Source organism: Octopus bimaculoides, chromosome 28 (genome assembly GCF_046866305.1).
Source record: "Octopus bimaculoides isolate indiv1 chromosome 28, ASM4686630v1, whole genome shotgun sequence".
Classification (NCBI taxonomy): Eukaryota; Metazoa; Mollusca; class Cephalopoda; order Octopoda; family Octopodidae; genus Octopus; species Octopus bimaculoides.
Window position 1 is genome coordinate 15,260,900 of NC_142955.1, and position 27,733 is coordinate 15,288,632.

The following is a 27,733-nucleotide window of genomic DNA, read 5'->3' on the forward strand; positions in this document are numbered from 1 at the left end:
CAAACACTTCCCTCATACTTTGACCCCCTACCTACCTTATAGTGACATCTTCCGTCCCTGGGTTTGTTGACTTGCAAGCTACACTGAGACTTCACCAGTGTCAGTGACAAAAGAAATGCATACAGTAGAGTGTGTAAAGTGGTTAGCATTAGGAAATGCATCTAAGTGTAGAAACCTTGCCAAAGCAGACACTGGAGTACAAATACAGTGCTTGATTCATTTGATCCTCATCAAACCGTCTGACAAAAATGTTAAATGATGATAAAGATCATAAAATTAGTTAATTGGCAGAAATAAGTTTATATGATGCCTTTAACAAACAAACATTTTACTCATCACAACATGAGTACAAACATTGATACACAGTGTGTTAAGGTTATATTTCAAGATATTTACTAGCCTTTCATATTTGCACTTCCATGCCTCTTTCTTTTGAATCACTGAATGCAAACATGACATTATCCTTCGGGGTACTTGGGGGTCATTGTTTATGTACATATTTGACAACTTTAATGAAAAATTCATAACTTGTGTTATTGTATAAAATATTTAATGAGTGAATTAATTAAAAGATAATAAACAATAAATATACTGTAATTCCAGGATACAATACTCAAGAAAGAATCATGTGTAGGGTTTCCAGGAGGAGGGGTGTTGGTATAGAGGTCCTTATATCATGGAAAAGAAAACAGATGAGTAGCCATGGAAGGAGGTGGAGGAGAGAAAAGCAAACCAGAAACAAATTTGAAAATTTCTACAAATATTTTGGTTAGAAATTCCATTGCATGAAACATAGGAATTACCCTTCTCCTTTCTCCCTTGTATGAATACGTCTGTGTGAAGTTAAGTTACGATTTTCAGCGAACGATTTACCACAGATATCACAGTGATATGGTTTCTCTCCTGTATGATTACGATTGTGTATTTTTAAGTGACTACTTTGAGAGAATGATTTACCACAGATATCACAATGGTATGGCTTCTCTCCTGTATGAATACGATTGTGTACAGTTAACTGACTACTGTTAACAAATGATTTACCACAAATATCACAATGATATGGTTTCTCTCCTGTATGAATACGATTGTGTACAGTTAACTGACTACTTCCACAGAATGATTTTCCACAGATATCACACTGATGTGGTTTCTCTCCCATATGAAAACTTCTATGGGATTTTAGGCTAGCACACTGAGAGAATGATTTACCACAAATGTCACAATGATATGGTTTTTGTCCTGTATGAATACGATTGTGTACAGTTAACTGACTACTGTCAACAAATGATTTATCACAGATAGCACACTGATATGGTTTCTCTCCTGTATGGGTACGATTGTGTTTTGTTAAGGCAGTATTTAGAGAGAATGATTTACCACAAATATCACAATGATATGGCTTCTCTCCTGTATGAATACGATTGTGTTTTGTTAAGGCAGTATTTTCAGAGAATGATTTCCCACAGATATCACAATGATATGGCTTCTCTCCTGTATGAATACGATTGTGTACAGTTAAGCGACTATTGTTAACAAATGATTTACCACAGATAAGACACCGATATGGCTTCTCTCCTGAATGAATACGATTGTGATTTGTTAAGGAAAAACTTGCAGAGAATGATTTACCACAAATATCACAATGATATGGCTTCTCCCCTGTATGAAAACGCCTATGCGTAAGTAGGTTACTCTTTTGAAGGAAGGACTTTGTACAGATATCACAGTGATATGGTATCTCTCCTGTATGAATACGTTTATGTGTAGTTAAGTGAATACTTTGAGAGAATGATTTACCACAGATATCACAATGATAGGGTTTCTCTCCTGTATGAACACGCCTATGCGTAAGTAGGTTACTCTTTTGAGGGAAGGACTTTGTACACGAATTTGAATATAATGTTGAAAACATAATTCCAACAGTCTACAACATGAAATTTCTTTCATATCTTCAACAGATTCTGTTAGCAGAATAAACAAACTTGTAATTTCTTTACAGAAATGTGTTGATTGTAATGATAGTTACTCTGATGAATGAAATTTCCATATAGTTGAAATATATTGTGATGAACTTCACGATTCAAAAGGTTGCTTGCTTTTTACTCAGCCTGATATATATTTCTCTACTCGGCTCCTGCAGCCTACCCACACAAGTCATCTTTCTCTCCTCCCCAATGTCCAAGTTATCGTCACCACCATACTTCTAGTAACCCTGTAGCCTCCCCAAATTGTGTCCGGCTCTCTTTCAAATCTTACAGATGTTGCCATCCTCCCCACCACACACTAGCAGACCAATACTACCTTTGCCAGCAACAGCTGCTGGTGCCCCATGTGCCATCTTGATACCTAATCTCCTCAGAGATACCTCTTGTTCAGTCTCCCTTTTTCTCTTAAATGTGAGTAGCCATGTACCTCCTCCACATCAATCTTCTCTACTCCAAACCCTTCCCTCATAGTTTCACCCCCTACCTAGCTTATAGTGACATCTTCCCTCCCTGGGTTTGTTGACTTGCAAGCTACACTGAGACTTCAGCAGTGTCAGTGACACAAGAAAAGCATACAGTAGAGTGTGTAAAGTGGTTAGCATTAGGAAATGCATCCAGGTGTAGAAACCTTGCCAAAGCAGACACTGGAGTACAAATACAGTCCTTGATTCATTTGATCCTCATCAAACCGTCTGACAGAAATGTTAAATGATGATAAAGATCATAAAATTAGTTAATTGGCAGAAATAAGTTTATATGATGCCTTTAACAAACAAACATTTTACTCATCACAACATGAGTACAAACATTGGTACACAGTGTGTTAAGGTTATATTTCAAGATATTTACTAGCCTTTCATATTTGCACTTCCATGCCTCTTTCTTTTGAATCACTGAATGCAAACATGACATTATCCTTCTGCACACTTCGGGGTACTTGGGGGTCATTGTTTATGTACATATTTGACAACTTTAATGAAAAAGTCATAACTTATGTTATTGTATAAAATATTTAATGAGTGAATTAATTAAAAGATAATGAACAATAAATATACTGTAATTCCAGCATACGATACTCAAGAAAGAATCATGTGTAGGGTTTCCAGGAGGAGGGGTGTTGGTATAGAGGTCCTTACATCATGGAAAAGAAAATAGATGAGCAGCCATGGAAGGAGGTGGAGGAGAGAAAAGCAATATTTCAATATTTTATTATTGGTAACACAATTTGCTGTTATAATTTGGCTTGTTTTCATCTTTTGTTTCATTAGCAATCATTTTTGTGCCCAAGGAACTTACCCAGTCTGCTCGTCCGACCCCCTAGCCAAAGGTGCTCGGTTTCCCATCCGTAGTACGGCCGCATAAGACGCAGTTTTTTAAAGATATTTCAAAATAAGAAAAGCGCAATCATCCGGTATTTATGTAATTGAAAACTAAGTTGCTTTTATACTATTTTTCATTTACACATTTAAATAAAATTTCAGCTTTTTTCCCCGATTTTTTTTAAAACTATAGTTTTAAAATACGGACATTCCGAATCTACTATCTGTTTCTTTTTATAATTTCGAAAAAATTTTCAGACGAAATGGTGTGTGATGTAAGGGAGATTTAGCTGTTGTATCAGGCACATCCCCCGACCACCAGATACCTTCCTCGTTTCTTTGATACATGTAATAATACTTGATACTTTTAACCCCCTCCCCCAACTCCTGGAAATTAAGCAACAAAATGTTTTGTATTTTAAATTTTTAATCCCCGATCCTGCATCAAGCGAGTCCGTGTCTAGGGGTGTGGATGTATGAAAGAGAGAGAAACAAATTACTTAATAGAAAAGTATGCTACGAAAATAAATGATTTTCATATCATTTTTCAATCAATATGTAACCCTAAAAAAATTCCTTACTCATATGCATACACACACTTAATGTGAGCTACATGCATTTGTAGAGAGAGTGAGAGAGTGTGTGGTAAAAGTTTACAGAGAGGGGAAAATATTTACCATGCGAAAAATGAAAGTGATAGACAAATAGGTCTTTTCTGTTGCTGTGACAGATTTTGAAAAGTCTTAAATTTCATATATTCATGTAGTTTTCCACATTGAATCCGTGATTTTGATTTGATTTATTCAAGAAAAACAAATTCGAAATACGTTACGATTTTTACCCAATCTGGAAACAGGATTTGCATACAAAATGAACAAATGAATACAATGCATGTGAGATAATACATATAGAAAGAGTGAGTGACAAAAAGTGTTGTAGATAATAGATAGATAGATTGATAGTGACGCAGAAAGAGTGGGATAGTACTCAATTTAAAATTTAATTTATTCCTCATAAAATTTATATTTCTTTTATCATTATTGACATGTTAGATTTTTGGGGAACACAGATTCCAAAAATCAAATTCAATTTTCTTTTCAGAGCCTTTTTTTTTTTTTTTTCACAAAACACACATACATACCATATACAGAGTATTTCACGATATTTTGTGTCTCCTTCCAGACAGAAACTTCATGTGTTGGTGAACATTCGATGCTGATAGAGAGCATAAAGATTAAATTTAAAGTTGAAAAAAAACATTAGCTAACATGGAGAAGTGGAAACCATTTGAAAATTGGAAGAAAGTTATGGGTATCATGATTCATACGGGATATCAAAAATGGGATCTATTTTAAAACGGGGGCGCCAGTATTTTCTTAATGAAACACTTTGAAACTTGGGACACTGGTAGAATGTGTCATATAAAACATCTTTTACTCTTAGTCTTCTTAACAAAAAAAAGGAATTCGCAAGTTATTCCATGTTAAAGTTGTCCTATTTCTGTAATTTCAACCAATCACTGACATCTATTCAGCTCAATAGAGTTACTGCTGGCCGGTCATAAAAATGTTATTCCCTGTGACATATTTCATCCGGTTTAATCGTAATTTATACACATATATTGTTTATATAATAAATTACGCTGTGCGTATCTATGTGTGTAACAATTTTAGAGTTCGGATTCTAGAGTTAGGGTTAGTTTTAGGGGATTAATACGATATACACCGTTACAGCGCTAACTGTTTTCAACTGAATAGCCGTCAGTGATTAGTAGAAATTATCGAAATAAGACAATTTTTTACATGAAATAAATTCGAATACAAAAATATTTTTCTGTTCTATAACACAAAATAGATAAGTATACGAAGTTTGAAAGTCTTTCCGTACCAAAAACACTATGTAAAAAATTAATGAAAACTGGTGCCCCCGTTTTGAAATAGATCCCAAAAATATTCATGTTATGACTGGTAACCAGTGCTTTGTGAACACTAAAATATGTGAGACATGACATGGACAGGCGCAACTGAGACCACAAAGCCTGCAGTCAACCCTTGCTGAAGAGGGATACTGCTGGAAGGCCATATGTGTGGCAGCAGGATTTGGCTCCTTGCAAAACCTCCAGAAACTGTAGGAACTAACATTTTCTTTTCTTCTCTTTTTACTTGTTTCAGTCATTTGACTGCGGCCATGCTGGAGCATCGCCTTTAGTCGAGCAAATCGACCCCAGGACTCATTCTTTGTAAGCTTGGTATTTATTCTATCGGTCTCGATTGCCAAACCGCTAAGTTACGGGGATGTAAACACACCACCATAGGTTGTCAAGCGATGTTAGGGGGACAAACACAGACACACAAACATATATATATATACATACATATATACGACGGGCTTCTTTCAGTTTCCCTCTACCAAATCAACTCACAAGGCTTTGGTCGGCCTGAGGCTATAGTAGAAGACACTTGTCCAATGTGCCACGCAGTGGGAATGAAGCTGGAACCATGTGCTTGGTAAGCAAGCTACTTACCACACAGCCACTCCTGCGTCTATATGAAGAAGTCTGTGTTTAGTTAAGTGACTACTATTAGAGAATGATTTACTACAGATATCACAATGATACAGTTTCTTCCCCACATGAACAGATTTGTGTCTAGTTACTTTACTACTTCCAGAGAATGATTTACCACAAATATCACACTGATATGGTTTCTCTCCTGTATGAATACGTTTGTGCATAGTTAAGTGCATACTTTGAGAGAATGATTTACCACAGGTATCACACTGATATGGCTTCTCTCCTGTATGAATACGTTTGTGTCCAGTTAACTGTATACTTTGAGAGAATGATTTACCACAGACATCACAGTGATATGGCTTCTCTCCTGTATGAATACGATTGTGTTTTGTTAAGGTAGTATTTTCAGAGAAAGATTTACCACAAATATCACACTGATATGGCCTCTCTCCTGTATGAGTACGTTTGTGATTAGTTAAGTGCATATTTTGATAGAATGATTTACCACAGATATCACAATGATATGGCTTCTCTCCTGTATGAATACGTTTGTGTTTTGTTAAGGCAGGATTTTCAGAGAAAGATTTACCACAAGTATCACAATGATATGGCTTCTCTCCTGTATGAGTACGTTTGTGTGCAGTAACATTACTACATTTAGTGAATGATTTACCACAGATATCACAGTAATATGGTTTCTCTCCTGTATGAATACGTTCATGTGTAGTTAAGATATTATGAGAGAATGATTTACCACAAATATCACAGCGATATGGTTTCTCTCCTGTATGAATACGTTTATGTGTAGTTAAGACACTATGACGAGACAATGATTTACCACAGATATCACACTGATATGGTTTCTCTCCTGTATGAATATGTTTGTGTCTAGATAAATGACTACTGGTAGAGAATGATTTACCACAGATATCACAGTGATATGGTGTCTCCCCTGTATGAATACGTTTGTGTATAGTTAAGACATTACTTTGAGAGAATGAGTTACCACAGATATCACAATGATACGGTTTTTCTCCTGTATGAACACGCCTATGCCTAAGTAGGTTACACTTTCGAAGGAAGGACTTTGCACAGATATCACAGTGATATGATCTCATCTCTTTTATCATGTGTTCAGGGGAAATCAATTGTACACTTTTCACACTCTTTTCCATTATTTTTCATCTCAAATCCCAGTTTATATATTTCTCTTGCTTTTGTCTTTATACTTAATTTCTTACAACTATTTCTGTCTAGTGTTACCTTTGTTTAGCAACATTTACATAAATTTATCCAACTTCAATCAGCACACACGCTCCTCTTCTTGACAATCCAGTCAAGGGATTGTCACAAATTTGGCTAACAATATTATATCAGAGCAAATGTTTCACAGGAATTCTACCACAGATTTGTACAAACAATCCGATGTTTTATGTTGTGTTATCCTTTAGTTTCTTCTCTTACATCAATGTCATCTGACGTTCTGAAATTATAGAGAAACAACATTGTAAGATGTAGAGAGTACCTGAAAAATACAGATTCATTTCTACTACTGAGATAAACTGTAGAAATAAACATTTAACATAAGAATTGAGTTGGATACCAACAAGTCTATAAAGAAGTAGACTGAACATGTTGAAGTGGGACACACAGAAAGACATGGGATGAAATACTGAAGAGCCAACTTGGGACGATGAACTTTTGCTGGCACCTGATTGTATTTAAGAAGATCCTAACTCCATAAAAGAAATGCTAAGACTCGTCCCTTCTGATTGAGAAAAGCACTTGTAGCTGCTCCTCATAAAAATGGCAGTGCCACATAAAAGCATCCTCTGCATTGTGAAGTAGCTGGCACTAGGAAGAGCATCAAGCTGTAGAAACTAAAAGAAATCAGCCACTTGCACGTTAATTTGACGAGCAGGCTGTTCCGTTGATCGGATCGACTGGAACCCTCGACGTTGTAAGCGACGGAGTGCCAACAACAACTTTCGTTAGTGGAGTAGTAGTTCCGTTTTATTCTTTTCTAAATTTGATATTTTATACTTTTAATGATTTTTCTTTCATTTCTCCCTGTAAAAATATTTATATTCTATCATACGAACAAAAACGAAATCATTCATTTACTTTCTTTCTTTTACAACTGTATACTACATGCTACTCAAGAATATTAATGATGTTCGGTGTTGTATAAGCGGGTAGAAATGAGATTTTCATAAATCACTCCCCATCATTTTCAAGTGCGTGGCGAAAATAATTTTAAAAAATCCCCCCTCAAAACGTATAATATCCAACTTATGTGAATGAGCTATTTTGAAACTCCGCCTGGACGCCTCTCTTGCATAGCTAGAAACAGCAGCTAAATTCCACACGAATCAAGAACATCTCTCACCTATAAAACACAGAAGAGACAAAGAATCGGTGCGCCAAAAACCGAACGTCTACAGAATTAAAAACATTGAATATTTTCATTAATACTTACGGAAATGTTTCATAAAGGATAGAGTTGTTATATATGTGTGTGTGTGCCTGGCAGCTGCGTTATAAATATTATAAATGTATTATCAGCTGATTAAGAGAAATTTATGCACAGGACATTTCGTCAACTAACGATGAGGTAGCAAGTACATTCAATGCGCATGCGTATCGACTGTCCTGAAATACGACAAAAAAAGTCTTATTATCCCCCTTTAAGTATATTACTGTTGATGCGTGTTTGTGTGTCCCGTACGGAAACAACCTAGTAACGACAGTATTAGGAGAGGTTGGGAAGATGAAAAGAGGGAGGGGTAAAATGTGGGGTCGCTAAGCTACGAATAGGTAGAAGAAAGTGACGATTGCGAAATTAGCAATTAGCGATGGCGAAACGTAAAGCTAAAAATGGAAAGATAATGAGAAGCTGAGGCAATGTGAAATGGCGAGATTTCGATCTAGTCTTTTTCATTCGCAAATTGAGCCCCTCTTAATTTTGTTCAGATCAATTTTGGCGCATCGATGCAACACAGAATTTTGATTATAATCAACCAATCACTTTATCTCGCGGGAACTATTCTGTTGGTAGATCCATCTCGCAAATTAAAGAATCGGATGTTGCTTGGCATTAAAGTTTAGAAATTTGTGTAATTTTAGCAAATCAACAGAGCATGGCATTATCAGTTTGTTACCATGACAACCGCATACTGTTTTGTGGTTCAGTGGTCTGTGTCGCTGTTCCCTGTGTTGATTTCACCCACATGTTTTGTTTTAATTTTTCAGTGTGTTAGTATATTACTCTTTTACTTGTTTCAGTCATTTGACCGCGGCCATGCTGAAGCACCGCCTTTAGTCGAGCAAATCGACCCCCTTGTATGCCTAGTACTTATTCTATCGGTTGTTTTGCCGAACCGCTAATTACGGGGACGTAAACACACCAGCATCGGTTGTCAAGCGATGTTGGGGGACAAACACTGACACACACACACATATATATACGATGGGCTTCTTTTCAGTTTCCGTATACTAAATCCACTCACAAGGCTTTGGTCGCCCCGAGGCTATAGCAGAAGAGACTTGCCCAAGGTGCCACGCAGTGGAACTGAACCCGGAACCATGTGGTTGGTAAACAAGCAACCTACCATACAGCCACTCCTACGCTTCTATTACATATTTTTCTGTGTGTTAGTATTTTAAATACTTAGTTGGCTAGCTATGCCCGTATATACCGACCACAAACTTACACGAAATACAGACGTCTGCGTGACGTATGTATTTCTTCCAACATAATATTGACTTTTCAACACTTGTGTTCTTAAAATATTTCTTATTACCTTTATTTTTAAAAAGTATTTTCGTTGCAAATTAAAGTGATTTCTTCTAACATTAGTTCGTTTAAATATAATCAGTAATTCAGCATAAATAATAGAAGGTGCTAATTAAGAACATTTCGCAAAAAAACATATAACATAACAGGTATTCATTTTCTTGTGTCTACCACTCTGATTGTTTGGTATTTGTGCAATTTGTCTCTTACTCTATAATGTACCAATATGTAGCCCAACTAATCACAGCCTCCAAATAAATTACGTGAGACTGTCGTATCTTTACTCCGTTTGAGCCTACCATTAGCTATAAAAGCTCACCTCCTTCTAGTCTGAGGTCTAACCATTATGTCTCTCACCAATGTCATCAACATCTACACAGCACAGGCTCTAACATATTGCTGTTTGTGTACTTCTCACAAGGATCAACAGCTAACACACAACCAACACAGATGCATGTGAATATATGAAAAAATATCCATCAACCACTTCCATTTATCATCTCGTGTGTATATATATGTGAGGCCCGCATTAAAGACAGTTAAAGTCACAGCCTTGTGGTTTATATATTCTTTACTGGGTTCCTACCAAATGAGATTACAGCCTTCTGATTAAGTCACATTAGGTGGTTCGACCACTACCTATCCACCAACAATAACAGCCAAATCTCCCTAGCCACACTGCACCGGGAAAGACTTCCCTTTTGTACCACACACAAAAAACCTCCCTTTCTTTACAGAAACACGCGTTTCGGGAAACGGAGATTCCTAATCTGAAGAAAAATCGGTATTTCAAAATTTATTTTTCTCACATCTTTTCATAAAAATTCTTATATATATGCTTCATAGAAGCCGATTATATGACAATAACATGTTCATTTATTTTCGTATTTTTTTGCTTTGTTTGGTCAAATGATTTTCTTTCCGGGCCTTGTGCACTCTCATACACACGTTATTTCATTTTCTATCAACGTGCAAAATTTGGACACTAATTGGAATACAATGTTGAAAACATAATTCCAAGGTTTATCCTCCGTAAATTCCAACGGTCTGCAACATGAAATTTCTTTGATATTTTCAACAAATTCGTATGTCTATCATGTACAGATATATGTGGGTGGGTGCCAAGGGTGTTTCTTGGAGATTTGGGTCTTATTTAGGTACTCATAATTTTTGTAACTTTCAAATTTCATTTTATAGAAAAAAAAACCACTTTCAGTTGTGAAAGAAAGAAAACAAAACATACATGCACACCATTGCCGAAAGTGCATTCAAAGAGTTCGTCAGCTCCAGATATTTATGTTACCAGAATAAACAAACTTGTAATTTCTTGGCAGAAATGTGTTGATTGTAATGATACTTTCTTTGATGAATAAAATTTCCAAATAGTTGAAATATCTTGTGATGAACTTCTCGATTCAAAAGGTTGCTTCCTTTTAACTCAGCCTGATATATATTTCTCTACTCGGCCCCTACAGCCTACCCAGACCTGTCATGTCTCTACTCCCCAGTGTCAAAATTATCATCACTATGGTATTTCTAGCACCCGTGTAGATTCCCTGGCTAGTATACCCTTCTCCCTCAGTTGTTACAGATGTAGCATGCCTCTTCCTTTTGAATCACTGAATGCAAGCATGACATTATCCTTCTGCACACACATCCTACAACTCCACTTTCTGTTTTACCATCTTGCAAAACAGAATACTTCATATTTTTGGTCCTGAAGCTGTAGAATATTGGCATACCTCTTTTTCTTCTGTTTTTCCCCTAGCTAAACAGACCTGTCTCCTAGTTTTTCAAGCAACCAGTTCTCCCCATTCCTTCGAACCCCTCAAGATGTCTCTGCTTTTATTGTTCTATATACTTCCCTGTTCCACCATTACGTCACCCTTCACCTGGGTGGCATTTTGCACCAGCTAGATTTGTTCTGCAGCTCTACGTGGGTTGCTTCATCGGAACTTCCAATTGTCCTCTATCTCCTCCTTTTCGTGAAAAGCTTCAACTAGTAAATCACAAGAAAGTTAACTGGGAAGGTAGATTTTGTGTGGCAGATGCACCAAATGGGTAGATGAATCTGGTGACTCAGCACATTCATAGGTAATCAAGGGGCTGGTAGGTCTCCCCAAGTTCTGAAGACAGAGATGACAAAAACAGGATGGGGTTGCCAATAAGCAATTCCTCCACAACCTTCACACCCAATTTTAAAATAATCCAAATCTGGACCTTTGAAAGCTTAACCCTGAAAAGTTTAATTTAAAGAACCCATTATTCATAAACTAACAAGGAATCAATCTGTTCTGGGGCACTAAACTATACTTATGCCTCATGTTCTTCCTTTATGGTTTCTTCTGTTTTGTACTTAGGGGGGGGGGGTCAATGTTTATGTACATGTTTGACAACTTTACAATATTCCTGCATATGAAAAAGTCATAACATATTTCATCGTATAAAATATTTAATAAGTGAATTAATTAAAAGATAATGAACAATAAATATATTGTAATTCCAGGATACAATACTCAAAAAAGAATCATGTGTAGGGTTTCCAGGAGGAGGAGTGTTGGTATAGAGGTCCTTACATCGTGGAAAAGAAAATGGATGAGTAGCCATGGGAGTGGGTGGAGAGAAATGTAAAAAGAAAAAAAAATCAGAAGTGTTCTGGAAATACTTCAGTTAAAATTTCCATTGCATAAAATATAGGAATACTAAAAATATATAACAAACGAGAAACTATCTTTCTCCCCTGTATGAATATGTCTGTGTGCAGTTAAGTAAGAATTTTCAGAGAATGATTTACCACAGATATCACATCTCTCCTGCATGAATACGCTTGTGACTACTTTTGGAGAATGATTTTTCCACAGATATCACAACGATATGGTTTCTCTCCTGTATGAATACGTTTGTGTCTAGATAAATGACTACTGGTAGAGAATGATTTACCAAAGATATCACAGTGATTTGGTTTCTCTCCTGTATAAATATGTTTGTGTCTAGATAAATGACAACTGTTTGCCAGCAAACAGCTGTTGGTGCCCTGTGCCATCTTGATACCTAATCTCCTCAGAGATACCTCTTCATCAGTCTCCCTTTTTCTCTTAAATGTGAGTAGCCATGTACCTCCTCGACATCAACCTTCTCTACTCCAAACACTTCCCTCATACTTTGACCCCCTACCTACCTTATAGTGACATCTTCCGTCCCTGGGTTTGTTGACTTGCAAGCTACACTGAGACTTCACCAGTGTCAGTGACAAAAGAAATGCATACAGTAGAGTGTGTAAAGTGGTTAGCATTAGGAAATGCATCTAAGTGTAGAAACCTTGCCAAAGCAGACACTGGAGTACAAATACAGTGCTTGATTCATTTGATCCTCATCAAACCGTCTGACAAAAATGTTAAATGATGATAAAGATCATAAAATTAGTTAATTGGCAGAAATAAGTTTATATGATGCCTTTAACAAACAAACATTTTACTCATCACAACATGAGTACAAACATTGATACACAGTGTGTTAAGGTTATATTTCAAGATATTTACTAGCCTTTCATATTTGCACTTCCATGCCTCTTTCTTTTGAATCACTGAATGCAAACATGACATTATCCTTCGGGGTACTTGGGGGTCATTGTTTATGTACATATTTGACAACTTTAATGAAAAATTCATAACTTGTGTTATTGTATAAAATATTTAATGAGTGAATTAATTAAAAGATAATAAACAATAAATATACTGTAATTCCAGGATACAATACTCAAGAAAGAATCATGTGTAGGGTTTCCAGGAGGAGGGGTGTTGGTATAGAGGTCCTTATATCATGGAAAAGAAAACAGATGAGTAGCCATGGAAGGAGGTGGAGGAGAGAAAAGCAAACCAGAAACAAATTTGAAAATTTCTACAAATATTTTGGTTAGAAATTCCATTGCATGAAACATAGGAATTACCCTTCTCCTTTCTCCCTTGTATGAATACGTCTGTGTGAAGTTAAGTTACGATTTTCAGCGAACGATTTACCACAGATATCACAGTGATATGGTTTCTCTCCTGTATGATTACGATTGTGTATTTTTAAGTGACTACTTTGAGAGAATGATTTACCACAGATATCACAATGGTATGGCTTCTCTCCTGTATGAATACGATTGTGTACAGTTAACTGACTACTGTTAACAAATGATTTACCACAAATATCACAATGATATGGTTTCTCTCCTGTATGAATACGATTGTGTACAGTTAACTGACTACTTCCACAGAATGATTTTCCACAGATAGCACACTGATATGGTTTCTCTCCTGTATGGGTACGATTGTGTTTTGTTAAGGCAGTATTTAGAGAGAATGATTTACCACAAATATCACAATGATATGGCTTCTCTCCTGTATGAATACGATTGTGTTTTGTTAAGGCAGTATTTTCAGAGAATGATTTCCCACAGATATCACAATGATATGGCTTCTCTCCTGTATGAATACGATTGTGTACAGTTAAGCGACTATTGTTAACAAATGATTTACCACAGATAAGACACCGATATGGCTTCTCTCCTGAATGAATACGATTGTGATTTGTTAAGGAAAAACTTGCAGAGAATGATTTACCACAAATATCACAATTATATGGCTTCTCCCCTGTATGAAAACGCCTATGCGTAAGTAGGTTACTCTTTTGAAGGAAGGACTTTGTACAGATATCACAGTGATATGGTATCTCTCCTGTATGAATACGTTTATGTGTAGTTAAGTGAATACTTTGAGAGAATGATTTACCACAGATATCACAATGATAGGGTTTCTCTCCTGTATGAACACGCCTATGCGTAAGTAGGTTACTCTTTTGAGGGAAGGACTTTGTACACGAATTTGAATATAATGTTGAAAACATAATTCCAACAGTCTACAACATGAAATTTCTTTCATATCTTCAACAGATTCTGTTAGCAGAATAAACAAACTTGTAATTTCTTGGCAGAAATGTGTTGATTGTAATGATAGTTACTCTGATGAATAAAATTTCCATATAGTTGAAATATATTGTGATGAACTTCACGATTCAAAAGGTTGCTTGCTTTTGACTCGGCCTCATATATATTTCTCTACTCGGCTCCTGCAGCCTACCCACACAAGTCATCTTTCTCTCCTCCCCAATGTCCAAGTTATCGTCACCACCATACTTCTAGTAACCCTGTAGCCTCCCCAAATTGTGTCCGGCTCTCTTTCAAATCTTACAGATGTTGCCATCCTCCCCACCACACACTAGCAGACCAATACTACCTTTGCCAGCAACAGCTGCTGGTGCCCCATGTGCCATCTTGATACCTAATCTCCTCAGAGATACCTCTTGTTCAGTCTCCCTTTTTCTCTTAAATGTGAGTAGCCATGTACCTCCTCCACATCAATCTTCTCTACTCCAAACCCTTCCCTCATACTTTCACCCCCTACCTACCTTATAGTGACATCTTCCCTCCCTCTGTTTGTTGACTTGCAAGCTACACTGAGACTTCAGGAGTGTCAGTGGCACAAGAAAAGCATACAGTAGAGTGTGTAAAGTGGTTAGCATTAGGAAATGCATCCAGGTGTAGAAACCTTGCCAAAGCAGACACTGGAGTACAAATACAGTGCTTGATTCATTTGATCCTCATCAAACCGTCTGACAGAAATGTTAAATGATGATAAAGATCATAAAATTAGTTAATTGGCAGAAATAAGTCATATAAGAAATAAGTTTATATGATGCCTTTAACAAACAAACATTTTACTCATCACAACATGAGTACAAACATTGGTACACAGTGTGTTAAGGTTATATTTCAAGATATTTACTAGCCTTTCATATTTGCACTTCCATGACTCTTTCTTTTGAATCAATGAATGCAAACATGACATTATCCTTCTGCACACTTCGGAGTACTTGGGGGTCATTGTTTATGTATGTATTTGACAACTTTAATGAAAAAGTCATAACTTGTGTTATTGTATAAAATATTTAATGAGTGAATTAATTAAAAGATAATGAACAATAAATATACTGTAATTTCAGGATACAATACTCAAGAAAGAATCATGTGTAGGGTTTCCAGGAGGAGGGGTGTTGGTATAGAGGTCCTTACATCATGGAAAAGAAAATAGATGAGTAGCCATGGAAGGAGGTGGAGGAGAGAAAAGCAAACCAGAAACAAATTTGAAAATTTCTACAAATATTTTGGTTAGAAATTCCATTCCATAAAACATAGGAATTACCCTTTTCCTTTCTCCCTTGTATGAATACGTCTGTGTGAAGTTAAGTTATGATTTTCAGAGAACGATTTACCACAGATGTCACACTGACATGGTTTCTCTCCTGTATGATTACGAATGTGTATTTTTAAGTGACTACTTTGAGAGAATGATTTACCACAGATATCACAATGATATGGTTTCTCTCCTGTATGAATACGAATGTGTATTTTTAAATGATGACTTTGAGAGAATGATTCACCACAGACATCACAATGATATGGTTTCTCTCCTGTATGAATACGTTTGTGTTTTGGTAAGGAAGTATTATGAGAGAACGATTTACCACAGATATCACAATGATATGGTCTCTCTCCTGTATGAGTACGTTTGTGCACAGTAACGTGACTACCATTAGAGAATGACTTACCACAGATATCACAATGATATGGTTTCTCTCCAGTATGAATACGATAGTGTTTTGTTAACGTAGTATTTTCAGAGAACGATTTACCACAGATATCACAATGATATGGTTTCTCTCCTGTATGAGTACGTTTGTGCACAGTAACCTGACTTCTGTTAGAGAATGATTTACCACAAATATCACAATGATATGGTTTCTCTCCTGTATGAATACGATAGTGTTTTGTTAATGTAGTATTTTCAGAGAATGATGAATCACAAATATCACAGTCATATGGCTTCTCCCCTGTATGAATACATTTGTGTCCAGTCAAGGGAATAATTTGAGAAAATGATTTACCACAGATATCACAATGATATAGTTTCTCTCCTGAATGAATACGTTTGTGCATAAGTAAGTCACTTTTTTGAAAGAACGACTTTGTACAGATATCACAGTCATATGATATCATCTCTTTTGTTATCTGATCAGAGGAAATCAATTGTGTACTTTTCTCACACTTTTCCATTATTTTTCCTCTCAAATCCCAGTTTATATATTTGTCTTGCTTTTGCTTTTATACATTATTCCATACAAACCCTTGTGCTGTATTTCTGTCTAGTATTACCTCTGTTCAGCAACAGTTCCATAAATTTATCCAACTTTATAATCAGCACACAGTCTTCTCTTCTTGAAACTCCAGTCAGTAACGTTCAAAGACTTGGCTAGTAATATTATTTCAGAGCAAATGCTTTGCAGGAATTCTCGCCCAGATTTGTAGAAACAATGTTATACATCTGTTTTATATAATATTTTCCTTTTATCCTGTAAAACACGGTAGATATTGAGTAAGTTTATTCTATTAAGTCAATGTCATCTGATTTTCTGAAATTATAAAGAAACAGCAATGTAAGTTGGAGTGACAGCAGAGACATTCAGGAATTTCATGTAAACAATGTATGTAATATAACCAATGTATTTAATACACATAAACCTAAATATATTTAATAATAACATGAAAACTGTACATGTATTTTATATAAGGTGAAAACAATAATATTTGTGGGAAAACATAACAGTTATTGATGCACAAAATGAGATTTGTGAATAGTATTCTTGATTTCTATATTTGTTTCGTTACGGATGTTCATGAAGATATGTAAATAAATCACAATAAATACGGTACTGAGGCTGTGGTAAGAAGCTTGCTTTCCAACCACATGGTCTTGGGTTCAGTCCCATTGCATGGCACTTTGGGCAAGCCTAAGGACAACCGAAGCCTTGTCAGTGGGTTTCGTAGATAGTTTTATTGAATAACATTATAGAAAATAAGGTTCATTTTTTTATCTTCATAGCAATTTTGATAAAGTTATTATCTATCATTATATAGCTGTTTTTAATAAACATAAATCCGTCCTCACATATCTTATGCCCCCTGTATACCACACGAGACCACGTTAATTCTCTACCACCGCTTTTTTAATATGCTCCACGAAGGTAAAAGTTATGCTGCAGTAGGTCGCTATTAGTGTCAAGGAAAGCACCATAGACATCATAAAGAAGAACGAGGTAGCAGTAAGTTCCTGTGAAAGTGCCAAACAGATAATGACAGTGAGAAAAAGGCACTTCGTCAGGATGGAATCGGCCTTGGCATTGTGGCCAGTGACTGCAAGAAGCAAAACATCCCCTGAGCTGTAATAGCACTCATGAGAAAGCGCAGAAATTATATCAGAAACAAAGAACCGACGTGCCAAAAACCGAATGTTTACAGAACTAAAAGCATGGAAGATCCTCATTGCTTAATACTTACGGAAATGTTCCATAAAGGATAGTGTTGTTATATATGTGTGTACCTGGAAGCTGAGAAATACATCGTGAGTATTATAAATGTATTAACAACTGATAAAAAGAAATCCGTGCAGAGGACATTTAATCGAATATCAACAGAAAGTAGGAAGTTCGTCCAATGCGCATGCGTATCTCCACACTGAAACCTTTGAAGCAGGAAACTCTTGTCTTAGTCTATTGCAGCTGATTGTGTTAGTGTGAATATTTAGATCTGATTATGACCTTTCAGTTCTGTGTTTATTGGACCAAATATTTTTACTGAATCGTGATATCGGCATTAAATGATCCTCTGATAGTAATATCCTAACTAGATACGTTTGATATGGGAGCGTAACTGCATATATGTGACAATTCATAAGAGCAGGCGTCTTCACCTCCGCCTAAATTTCGGGTTAGTTTTCAAGCTTTTAGCCACAGCAACAGTCGATCCATTCGTTGTGGCTACGTTTTTTAGGCCCTTTGTCAACAGGGTAAATGTTTACCACCTCACCCTACGATTTTCACCAAAAATAAAGAAAATTAAACCAACGATTTTTCGCGTGGATTCAATTCCTCTGACATACTACTCTCCCGCAAATCCCTTATTTTGGCAGTTCGTAAGGATGAGCCCCTCACCCTTGCCACAGACTTTCTGGAATTTTTTTTTTTATTCAATAAATAAATTAAGGTGAGCACCTAATATGCCACCACCCCACTTATATAACAGAGAGGAATTTCGAACTTCCTCTTTCTATTATCTATAAATACTTACAAACGTAGTAATAGCTAACCTTCGGGCACTGTTTTGAACCCCGTTGTAAAATTTTTATTATGATCACTAAGGATCTAATTTACAAAGATGATACAAAGACAAATACAAACAAATGTACAAAATGTATGAAGTTCTTTTTAAAAATTTTTTACGATGTTTTTATAAAATTTAAAAAACGATGACTTTGAATATTCAGACATACATATGCATGCATACCCACACCCATCTATATAAATATATATATATATATACACATATATACATACATACATACAAACACACACACACACACATACCCATACATACACCTACACACATGTATGTCTATTAAAAAGGGAGATTGGGTTTTTCAACCCGGCAGCCTATAAGGCCCAGCAGTTTGCCTTTTATATTCTCAATGATTAGTTTGGGTGACTTACACCCACCTTTTTCACTACTTCCTTCCATCTTCGTTCATATACTTTCTCTGACAGGGTTCTCTTTTCCAGCCCTATCTTGCTCTTCAGGTGATATCTGAAGTAGAACAGCAATCCAGGGCCGGATATGTAGGACCGTGTCACGATGCCTTCCATTCTCGTCCTCCATATACACTCTTTCAATACTGCTACCGTACAGAGAAAACAAGCCTCACCTTCCTTTGATAGTCCAGTTGGCGGTATCATCTTTATCATAGACTCAGCCGACAGCTGTACTCGTCCCAGATGCGACAACACGTGTTCCATGTAAATCATCAAGCCGGAGAGCTTCCGACAATGTATGAGAGCGTGCTGGACAGTTTCGCTGTCCTGCTCGCATCTTGGACATGTCGGTGGCACTGCTATACCGTGCCTGGATAACTTTTCGCGAACAGGTAGAGCATTCCTGTAACTCTGCCAAGTCAGAGATTTTTGGAAATTATCCAAGTACTCTGGCTTGAAGGTCTTACGAAACAGGTTGGCGAGTTGGTTCTCGTCGAACCCCAGAGCCCCTCCTAAGACGTCATCGTTTCCCTCCTCCACTAGCCGTCTGTAGAATACCGAGGTGTTATTCCCGCAGCCAGCCTTGCCCGTCTTGTGGATAGACCAGAGTGCCTGACGGCACTCCTTCTGCCATAAAGTCAGATTACATCTTCTAATGAGACCGGGTTTAAATCGTTCCAGCGAGGCCGGTCGCGGCAAGAACTCCTCCGCCAACGGACTCCACACCTTATCACCCTCCAGGTGGCACCAGAGATGTCTCAGCCTCAACGCATGTCTGCGCATCATTAGCCAGGGCATCCCCAAACCACCCTTTAGCGGTTCCTGGCAGCATACGGAGCGCCTCACAAGTGGCTTTCCCCCCCTCCACAAAAAGCGGAAGAGGAGTCGTACCAGCTTGTTTAGCCAAAAATCGGGGCAAGGCACAACGGACAGGCGGTAGGTGATTACAGATGCTATAAACATCTGCACCACCTCCGCTCTACCCTTCAAGGACAGAGACCGCCCGGACCACTTCCGGGTTATGGCCTCCACCTTGTTTACTACCTCGCTCCAATTCTTCTCCGTCTGTGAGTCTGAACCGAACCAGACTCCAAGCAACTTAACAGGACCATCTGTCCAGTGTCCAACGACACTGGACGATAACGGCCTGTTCCTCCAGGTGCCGAGGCGCAGACCGATGGACTTGTCCTTGTTAACTTTTGCTCCTGCCACCGCTTCGTATCTTTCAGTTGTGAAAGAAAGAAAACAAAACATACATGCACACCATTGCCGAAAGTGCATTCAAAGAGTTCGTCAGCTCCAGATATTTATGTTACCAGAATAAACAAACTTGTAATTTCTTGGCAGAAACGTGTTGATTGTAATGATACTTTCTTTGATGAATAAAATTTCCAAATAGTTGAAATATCTTGTGATGAACTTCTCGATTCAAAAGGTTGCTTCCTTTTAACTCAGCCTGATATATATTTCTCTACTCGGCCCCTACAGCCTACCCAGACCTGTCATGTCTCTACTCCCCAGTGTCAAAATTATCATCACTACGGTATTTCTAGCACCCGTGTAGATTCCCTGGCTAGTATACCCTTCTCCCTCAGTTGTTACAGATGTAGCATGCCTCTTCCTTTTGAATCACTGAATGCAAGCATGACATTATCCTTCTGCACACACATCCTACAACTCCACTTTCTGTTTTACCATCTTGCAAAACAGATTACTTCATATTTTTGGTCCTGAAGCTGTAGAATATTGGCATACCTCTTTTTCTTCTGTTTTGCCCCTAGCTAAACAGACCTGTCTCCTAGTTTTTCAAGCAACCAGTTCTCCCCATTCCTTCGAACCCCTCAAGATGTCTCTGCTTTTATTGTTCTATATACTTCCCTGTTCCACCATTACGTCACCCTTCACCTGGGTGGCATTTTGCACCAGCTAGATTTGTTCTGCAGCTCTACGTGGGTTGCTTCATCGGAACTTCCAATTGTCCTCTATCTCCTCCTTTTCGTGAAAAGCTTCAACTAGTAAATCACAGGAAAGTTAACTGGGAAGGTAGATTTTGTGTGGCAGATGCACGAGGGAATTGAACACCAAATGGGTAGATGAATCTGGTGACTCAGCACATTCATAGGTAATCAAGGGGCTGGTAGGTCTCCCCAAGTTCTGAAGACAGAGATGACAAAAACAGGATGGGGTTGCCAACAAGCAATTCCTCCACAACCTTCACACCCAATTTTAAAATAATCCAAATCTGGACCTTTGAAAGCTTAACCCTAAAAAGTTTAATTTAAAGAACCCATTATTCATAAACTAACAAGGAATCAATCTGTTCTGGGGCATTAAACTATACTTATGCCTCATGTTCTTCCTTTGTGGTTTCTTTTGTTTTGTACTTAGGGGGGGGGGGTCATTGTTTATGTACATGTTTGACAACTTTACAATATTCCTGCATATGAAAAAGTCATAACATATGTTATTGTATAAAATATTTAATGAGTGAATTTAAAAGATAATGAACAATAAATATATTGTAATTCCAGGATACAATACTCAAAAAAGAATCATGTGTAGGGTTTCCAGGAGGAGGAGTGTTGGTATAGAGGTCCTTACATCATGGAAAAGAAAATGGATGAGTAGCCATGGGAGTGGGTGGAGAGAAATGTAAAAAGAAAAAAAATCAGAAGTGTTCTGGAAATATTTCAGTTAAAATTTCCATTGCATAAAATATAGGAATACTAAAAATATATAACAAACGAGAAACTATCTTTCTCCTTTCTCCCCTGTATGAATATGTCTGTGTGCAGTTAAGTAAGAATTTTCAGAGAATGATTTACCACAGATATCACAATGATATCGCATCTCTCCTGTATGAGTACGTTTGTGTGCAGTAACATGACTACATTTAGTGAATGATTTACCACAGATATCACAATATGGTTTCTCTCCTGTATGAATACGTTTGTGTCTAGATAAATGACTAATGGTAGAGAATGATTTACCACAGATATCACAGTGATATGGTTTCTCTCCTGTATGAATGTTTGTGTCTAGATGAATGACTACTGTTTGCCAGCAAACAGCTGCTGATGCCCCATGTGCCATCTTGATACCTAATCTCCTCAGAGATACCTCTTGTTCAGTCTCCCTTTTTTCTCTTAAATGTGAGTAGCCATGTACCTCCTCCACATCAATCTTCTCTACTCCAAACCCTTCCCTCATACTTTCACCCCCTACCTACCTTATAGTGACATCTTCCCTCCCTGGGTTTGTTGACTTGCAAGCTACACTGAGACTTCAGTAGTGTCAGTGGCACAAGAAAAGCATACAGTAGAGTGTGTAAAGTGGTTAGCATTAGGAAATGCATCCAGGTGTAGAAACCTTGCCAAAGCAGACACTGGAGTACAAATACAGTGCTTGATTCATTTGATCCTCATCAATTGGCAGAAATAAGTCATATAAGAAATAAGTTTATATGATGCCTTTAACAAACAAACATTTTACTCACCACAACATGAGTACAAACATTGGTACAAAGTGTGTTAAGGTTATATTTCAAGATATTTACTAGCCTTTCATATTTGCACTTCCATGCCTCTTTCTTTTGAATCACTGAATGCAAACATGACATTATCCTTCTGCAGACTTCGGGGTACTTGGGGGTCATTGTTTATGTACATATTTGACAACTTTAATGAAAAATTCATAACTTGTGTTATTGTATAAAATATTTAATGAGTGAATCAATTAAAAGATAATAAACAATAAATGTATTGTAATTCCAGGATACAATCATGTGTAGGGTTTCCAGGAGGTGTGTTTGTTGTTCGTCTGAAGTGCCATATTTCAATGTAGTTCGTCTGGGGTCCCTGTTTCGTTCTTGTTTTGAGGAACTGTCGAGGTTGAATGAAATGGGATATATATGGTGAGGACAACATTCTTGTTTCTTGATAACTAACAATTCTGTGAGTCAGTTCTTTGTTTATAGTTAATAAATAAATGTGATAACTAAATAGTACAACTTGTGTATTCTCTGCGAGTCCCCCTACGGGAATACAACAGTGTTGGTATAGAGGTCCTTACACTATAGAAAAGAAAATGGATGAGTAGCCATGGAAGGAGGTGGAGGAGAGAAAAGCAAACCAAAAACAAATTCGAAAATTTCTACAAATATTTTGGTTAGAAATTCCATTGCATGAAACATAGGAATTACCCTTCTCCTTTCTCCCTTGTATGAATACGTCTGTGTGAAGTTAAGGTACGATTTTCAGAGAACGATTTACCACAGATGTCACACTGACATGGTTTCTCTCCTGTATGAATACGAATGTGTATTTTTAAGTGACTACTTTGAGAGAATGATTTACCACAGACATCACAATGATATGGTTTCTCTCCTGTATGAATCTGTTTGTGCCTAGATAAGTGACTACTTCTAGAGAATGATTTTCCACAGATATCACAGTGATGTGGCTTCTCTCCCATATGAATACTTCTATGGGATTTTAGGCTACCACACTGAGAGAATGATTTACCACAGATATCACACTGATATGGTTTTTCTCCTGTATGAATACGATTGTGTTCAATTAACTGACTGTTGTTAGAGAATGATTTACTACAGATATCACACTGATATGGTTTCTCTCCTGTATGGGTACGATTGTGTTTCGTTAAGGCGGTATTTTGAGAGAATGATTTACCACAGATATCACAATGATATGGTTTCTCTCCTGTATGAATACGATTGTGTTCAGTTAACTGACTGCAGTTCGAGAATGATTTACTACAGATATCACAATGATATGGCTTCTCTCCTGTATGAATACGATTGTGTTTTGTTAAGGCAGTATTTTCAGAGAATGATTTACCACAGATATCACAATGATATGGTTTCTCTCCTGTATGAATACGTTTGTGTCCAGTTAAATGAATACTTTGAGAGAATGACTTACCACAGATATCACAATGATATGGTCTCTCTCCTGTATGAGTACGTTTGTGCACAATAACCTGACCACTTCGCAAGAATGATTTACCACAGATATCACAATGATATGGTTTTTCCGCAGTATGAATACGTTTATGTATACTTACGTAACTATTGTCAAGGAATGATTTACCACAAATATCACAATATGGTTTCTCTCCTGTATGAATAAGTTTGTGTCTAGTTAAATGACTACTGTTAGAGAATGATTTACCACAGATATCACAATGATAAGGCTTCTCTCCTGTATGAATACGAATGTGTTTTTTTAAAGCAGTATTTTCAATGAATGATTTACCACAGATATCACAATAATATGGTTTCTCTCCTGTATGAATACGTTTGTGTATATTTAAGTAACTATTTTCAATGAATGATTTACCACAGATGTCACAATGATATCGTTTCTGTCCTGTATGAATATGTTTGTGTCTAGATAAGTGACTACTGTTAGAGAATGATTTACCACAGATATTACAATACGGTTTTTCACCTGTATGAATACTATTGTGTTTTGTTAAGTCAGTATTTTCAGAGAATGATTTACCACAGATATCACAATGATATGGTTTCTCTCCTGTATGAATACGTTTGTGTCTCGATACGTCACTACTTTGAGAGAATGATTTACCACAGATATCACAACGATATGGTTTCTCTCCTGTATGAGTACGTTTGTGCATAATTAGGTTACTTTCTTTAAAAGAAGGATGTTGTACAGATATCACAGCCATATGATCTCATTTCTTATGCATTCAGAGGAAATCAATTCTGCAATTTTCTCACTCTTTTCCATTACTTTTCCTCTTAAATCTCAGTTTATATATTTTTCTTGCTTTTGCTCTCATACTGTATTCCTTGCAAACACATTTATTGCTATTTTTCTGTCTTGTGTTAACTTTATTTAGCAACATCTACATAAATGTATCCAACTTCAATGAGCACACAGGCTCCTCCTCTTGACACTCTAGGCAGGGAGGTTCACAAATTTGACTAATATTATTATTATTCCAGAGCTAATGTTTCATAAGAATTCTTCCACAGACTTTCAGAAACAATGTTATACAACCGTTTAGTATAATATTTTCTTCTCATCTTTAAAACACAGTAGATATTGAGGATGTCTTTAATGTGATCTGAAATTATATAGAAACAACAGTATAAGATGTAGAGGCTACATAAAACATACAGATTCATTTCTATTGAGATAAACTGTAGAATTAAACATTTACCTTAACAACTGAGCTGGATGCCAACAGCTCCATAAACAAGTGCCAACCTCTCAAAGTAGATGGGACACCCAAGAAGACATGGGAGGAAATTTTGATAAATTAACTTAGGATGCTGAACTTTTTAGGTGATATGACGAAGACCGAGATGCTTGGCACCTCGTTGTACTCAAAGAGACTCGAAGTGTGCAGAAGAAGTATTTAGATGCATCCATGTGGTGGCAAAAAGCACTCGTGACCTTTCTTCAAAAAAGTGTATGTGTAGTGCCATCACTTTCAAGCATCTGTTTTGTGCCACGGAAAAGTGCCCATGCAGTACCATAGAAAGCAACCTGTGCACAAAACGGAGAAAATGAAACAAATATGGACGACTTGTTCTGAAACACCCCCGAGTGAGGAACAGTTCTCAAAAATAACCCCCGTTTGTTTTCTCTAAAACTTCCTATGTCCTCGGAATCTCCATATTTGTAGAGAATTTCATAAAAAAATATCCATCTTTTTGAAAGTTAAGTCTAATTGAAGTGAACTCCGGTGTGAAGTTTCCGAAATCTCCACCTCCAAAAAATGTATATTCAGAATCTACATCATGTAATATATATTCGTAGGAAATTTCATTAAAATATATCCATTTTTGAAAGTTATGATAATCCAAAAGGGTTGTGTGTGCAGAAATCTGTAGTTACGCCTGTATTTCAGAATGTTTCTTTAAACGAAAAACAGAAGAAAAAAAAAAAAGCTAACGTGTCAACGATGAAGTGTGTAGAAGGTAGATTCCATAGCGAGAAATAGCAGACATCTCTCTTCCATAGATACAAACAGCCAAACCTTGCACAAATCATAGACAACTTTCGGTAAATTTTCAGATTAACACCCGCACGATTTTCACTAGGGTGTTAGGGTGAGAGTTTTAGGGACACAGTTAGAGTTAGGGACGGAATTCCGTAACCCTAAAACCCTAACCCTGACACTAACACACTAGTGAAAATCGTGCGGGTGTTAATCTGAAAATTTACCCAACTTTCCTCCACACCCGCACAAATAATAGACATTTTTCTGTCATAGGTAGAAAAAGCGGTAAATTTTGATCCTTTCCCCCCAGAGATTTTTTTTTCTTGTCTTTTCTTGGTGAAAATCGTGCTAGTGAAACAATCAAATAATACCGAAATAGCAACCAAATCTCGCACAAATCAAGGACATCTCTCTTTCATAAAACAGAAATCGTACAAAGAATCGACGCGCCAAAATCCGAACGTCTACAGAATTAAAAACATTGAATAATTTCATTGTTTAATACTTACGGAAATGATTCATAAAGGATAGAGTTGTTAGATATGTGTGGATCTGGTAGCTGAGAAATAAATTATAAGTATTATAAATGTATTGTCAGCTGATGATGAGAAATTAACGCACAGGAAATCAACATAAAATATTAAGTATGTTGAATGGGCATGCGCATCTGATATATATATATATATATATATATATATATATATATATATATATATGTATTTATTTATTTAAGTTAGATAACTCTTTTAAAATCCCTTTTGGTTTGATACTATTGCAGCTAATATTTATACCACTTTGTGTGCGTATTAATATCTGACTGTATTGACCATCCTATCAGATGTTATACGTCACTACTTACCATGCCCTTCTACTTTTATCTTCGTTGGGCCATCTGGACCTAAATATTAGTCATGCTATTTGCATTCGATCATTCTCTGCAAGTAATGTCTTTACCAGACATGTGTTTCTTAATATAAGAACGTAACTATATAAATATGACACTTCATAACAACAGACATTTTAACCTCTGTCTAAATTCGTTTTATAGGTTTTAGCCACAGCAACAATGAATCCATAAGTCGTGGCTCTGGTTTTTAGGCTGTTATTTACAGTTGGTTGATCTTTCTTGGTGCCAACCTCTACTTGCCTCCTACGACATGCAGAAAATATGGTTTACTATCAAAATTGCTTCTATATGAAACAAATTCATTTATACGTAAAAAGAAATACAATAGTCGTTGATAACAGCTTTCCAGCGATATATTTTGTATCGCTCCATCTATATCTACATTTTTTGAAATAACTTACATCTGTAATATTTTTAATATCAAAAATTTCTTACAAATTCCGATATTGTTTTTGCAAGAATCTTCATCTGACACTGATATTGTTATATTTGTTAGGAGTCATAATCAATATATTGATTATAAACGCACTCACTAGT

The 27,733-nt window shown here is 36.7% G+C and overlaps 4 protein-coding genes across 4 annotated transcripts in view; 1 reads left to right on the top strand and 3 right to left on the bottom strand.

Annotated features, from left to right (window-relative positions):
- LOC106874808 (uncharacterized) overlaps nt 1-27,733 on the top strand; it is a 150,017-nt gene that overhangs the window by 114,708 nt on the left and 7,576 nt on the right. The gene's annotated exons all lie outside the window — the stretch shown is intronic.
- LOC149130620 (uncharacterized) lies at nt 293-3,246 on the bottom strand. Its single transcript, XM_089344521.1, has one exon. The coding sequence runs from the start codon at nt 1,910-1,912 to the stop codon at nt 800-802; it is 1,113 nt and encodes a 370-aa protein (XP_089200647.1). The 5' UTR covers nt 1,913-3,246; the 3' UTR covers nt 293-799.
- On the bottom strand, nt 4,286-26,951 carry LOC149130621 (uncharacterized). The gene is made up of 8 exons (XM_089343818.1): nt 26,799-26,951; nt 23,494-25,407; nt 15,855-16,810; nt 15,237-15,264; nt 13,558-14,511; nt 8,206-8,254; nt 7,281-7,299; nt 4,286-6,992 (listed from the first exon to the last, which is right to left on the bottom strand). Exons 2-8 carry the CDS (start codon nt 25,003-25,005, stop codon nt 5,825-5,827), a joined length of 4,686 nt encoding a protein of 1,561 aa, XP_089199944.1. The 5' UTR covers nt 25,006-25,407; nt 26,799-26,951; the 3' UTR covers nt 4,286-5,824.
- On the bottom strand, nt 21,758-23,495 carry LOC149130622 (uncharacterized). The gene has a single exon (XM_089344600.1). The coding sequence runs from the start codon at nt 22,501-22,503 to the stop codon at nt 22,045-22,047; it is 459 nt and encodes a 152-aa protein (XP_089200726.1). The 5' UTR covers nt 22,504-23,495; the 3' UTR covers nt 21,758-22,044.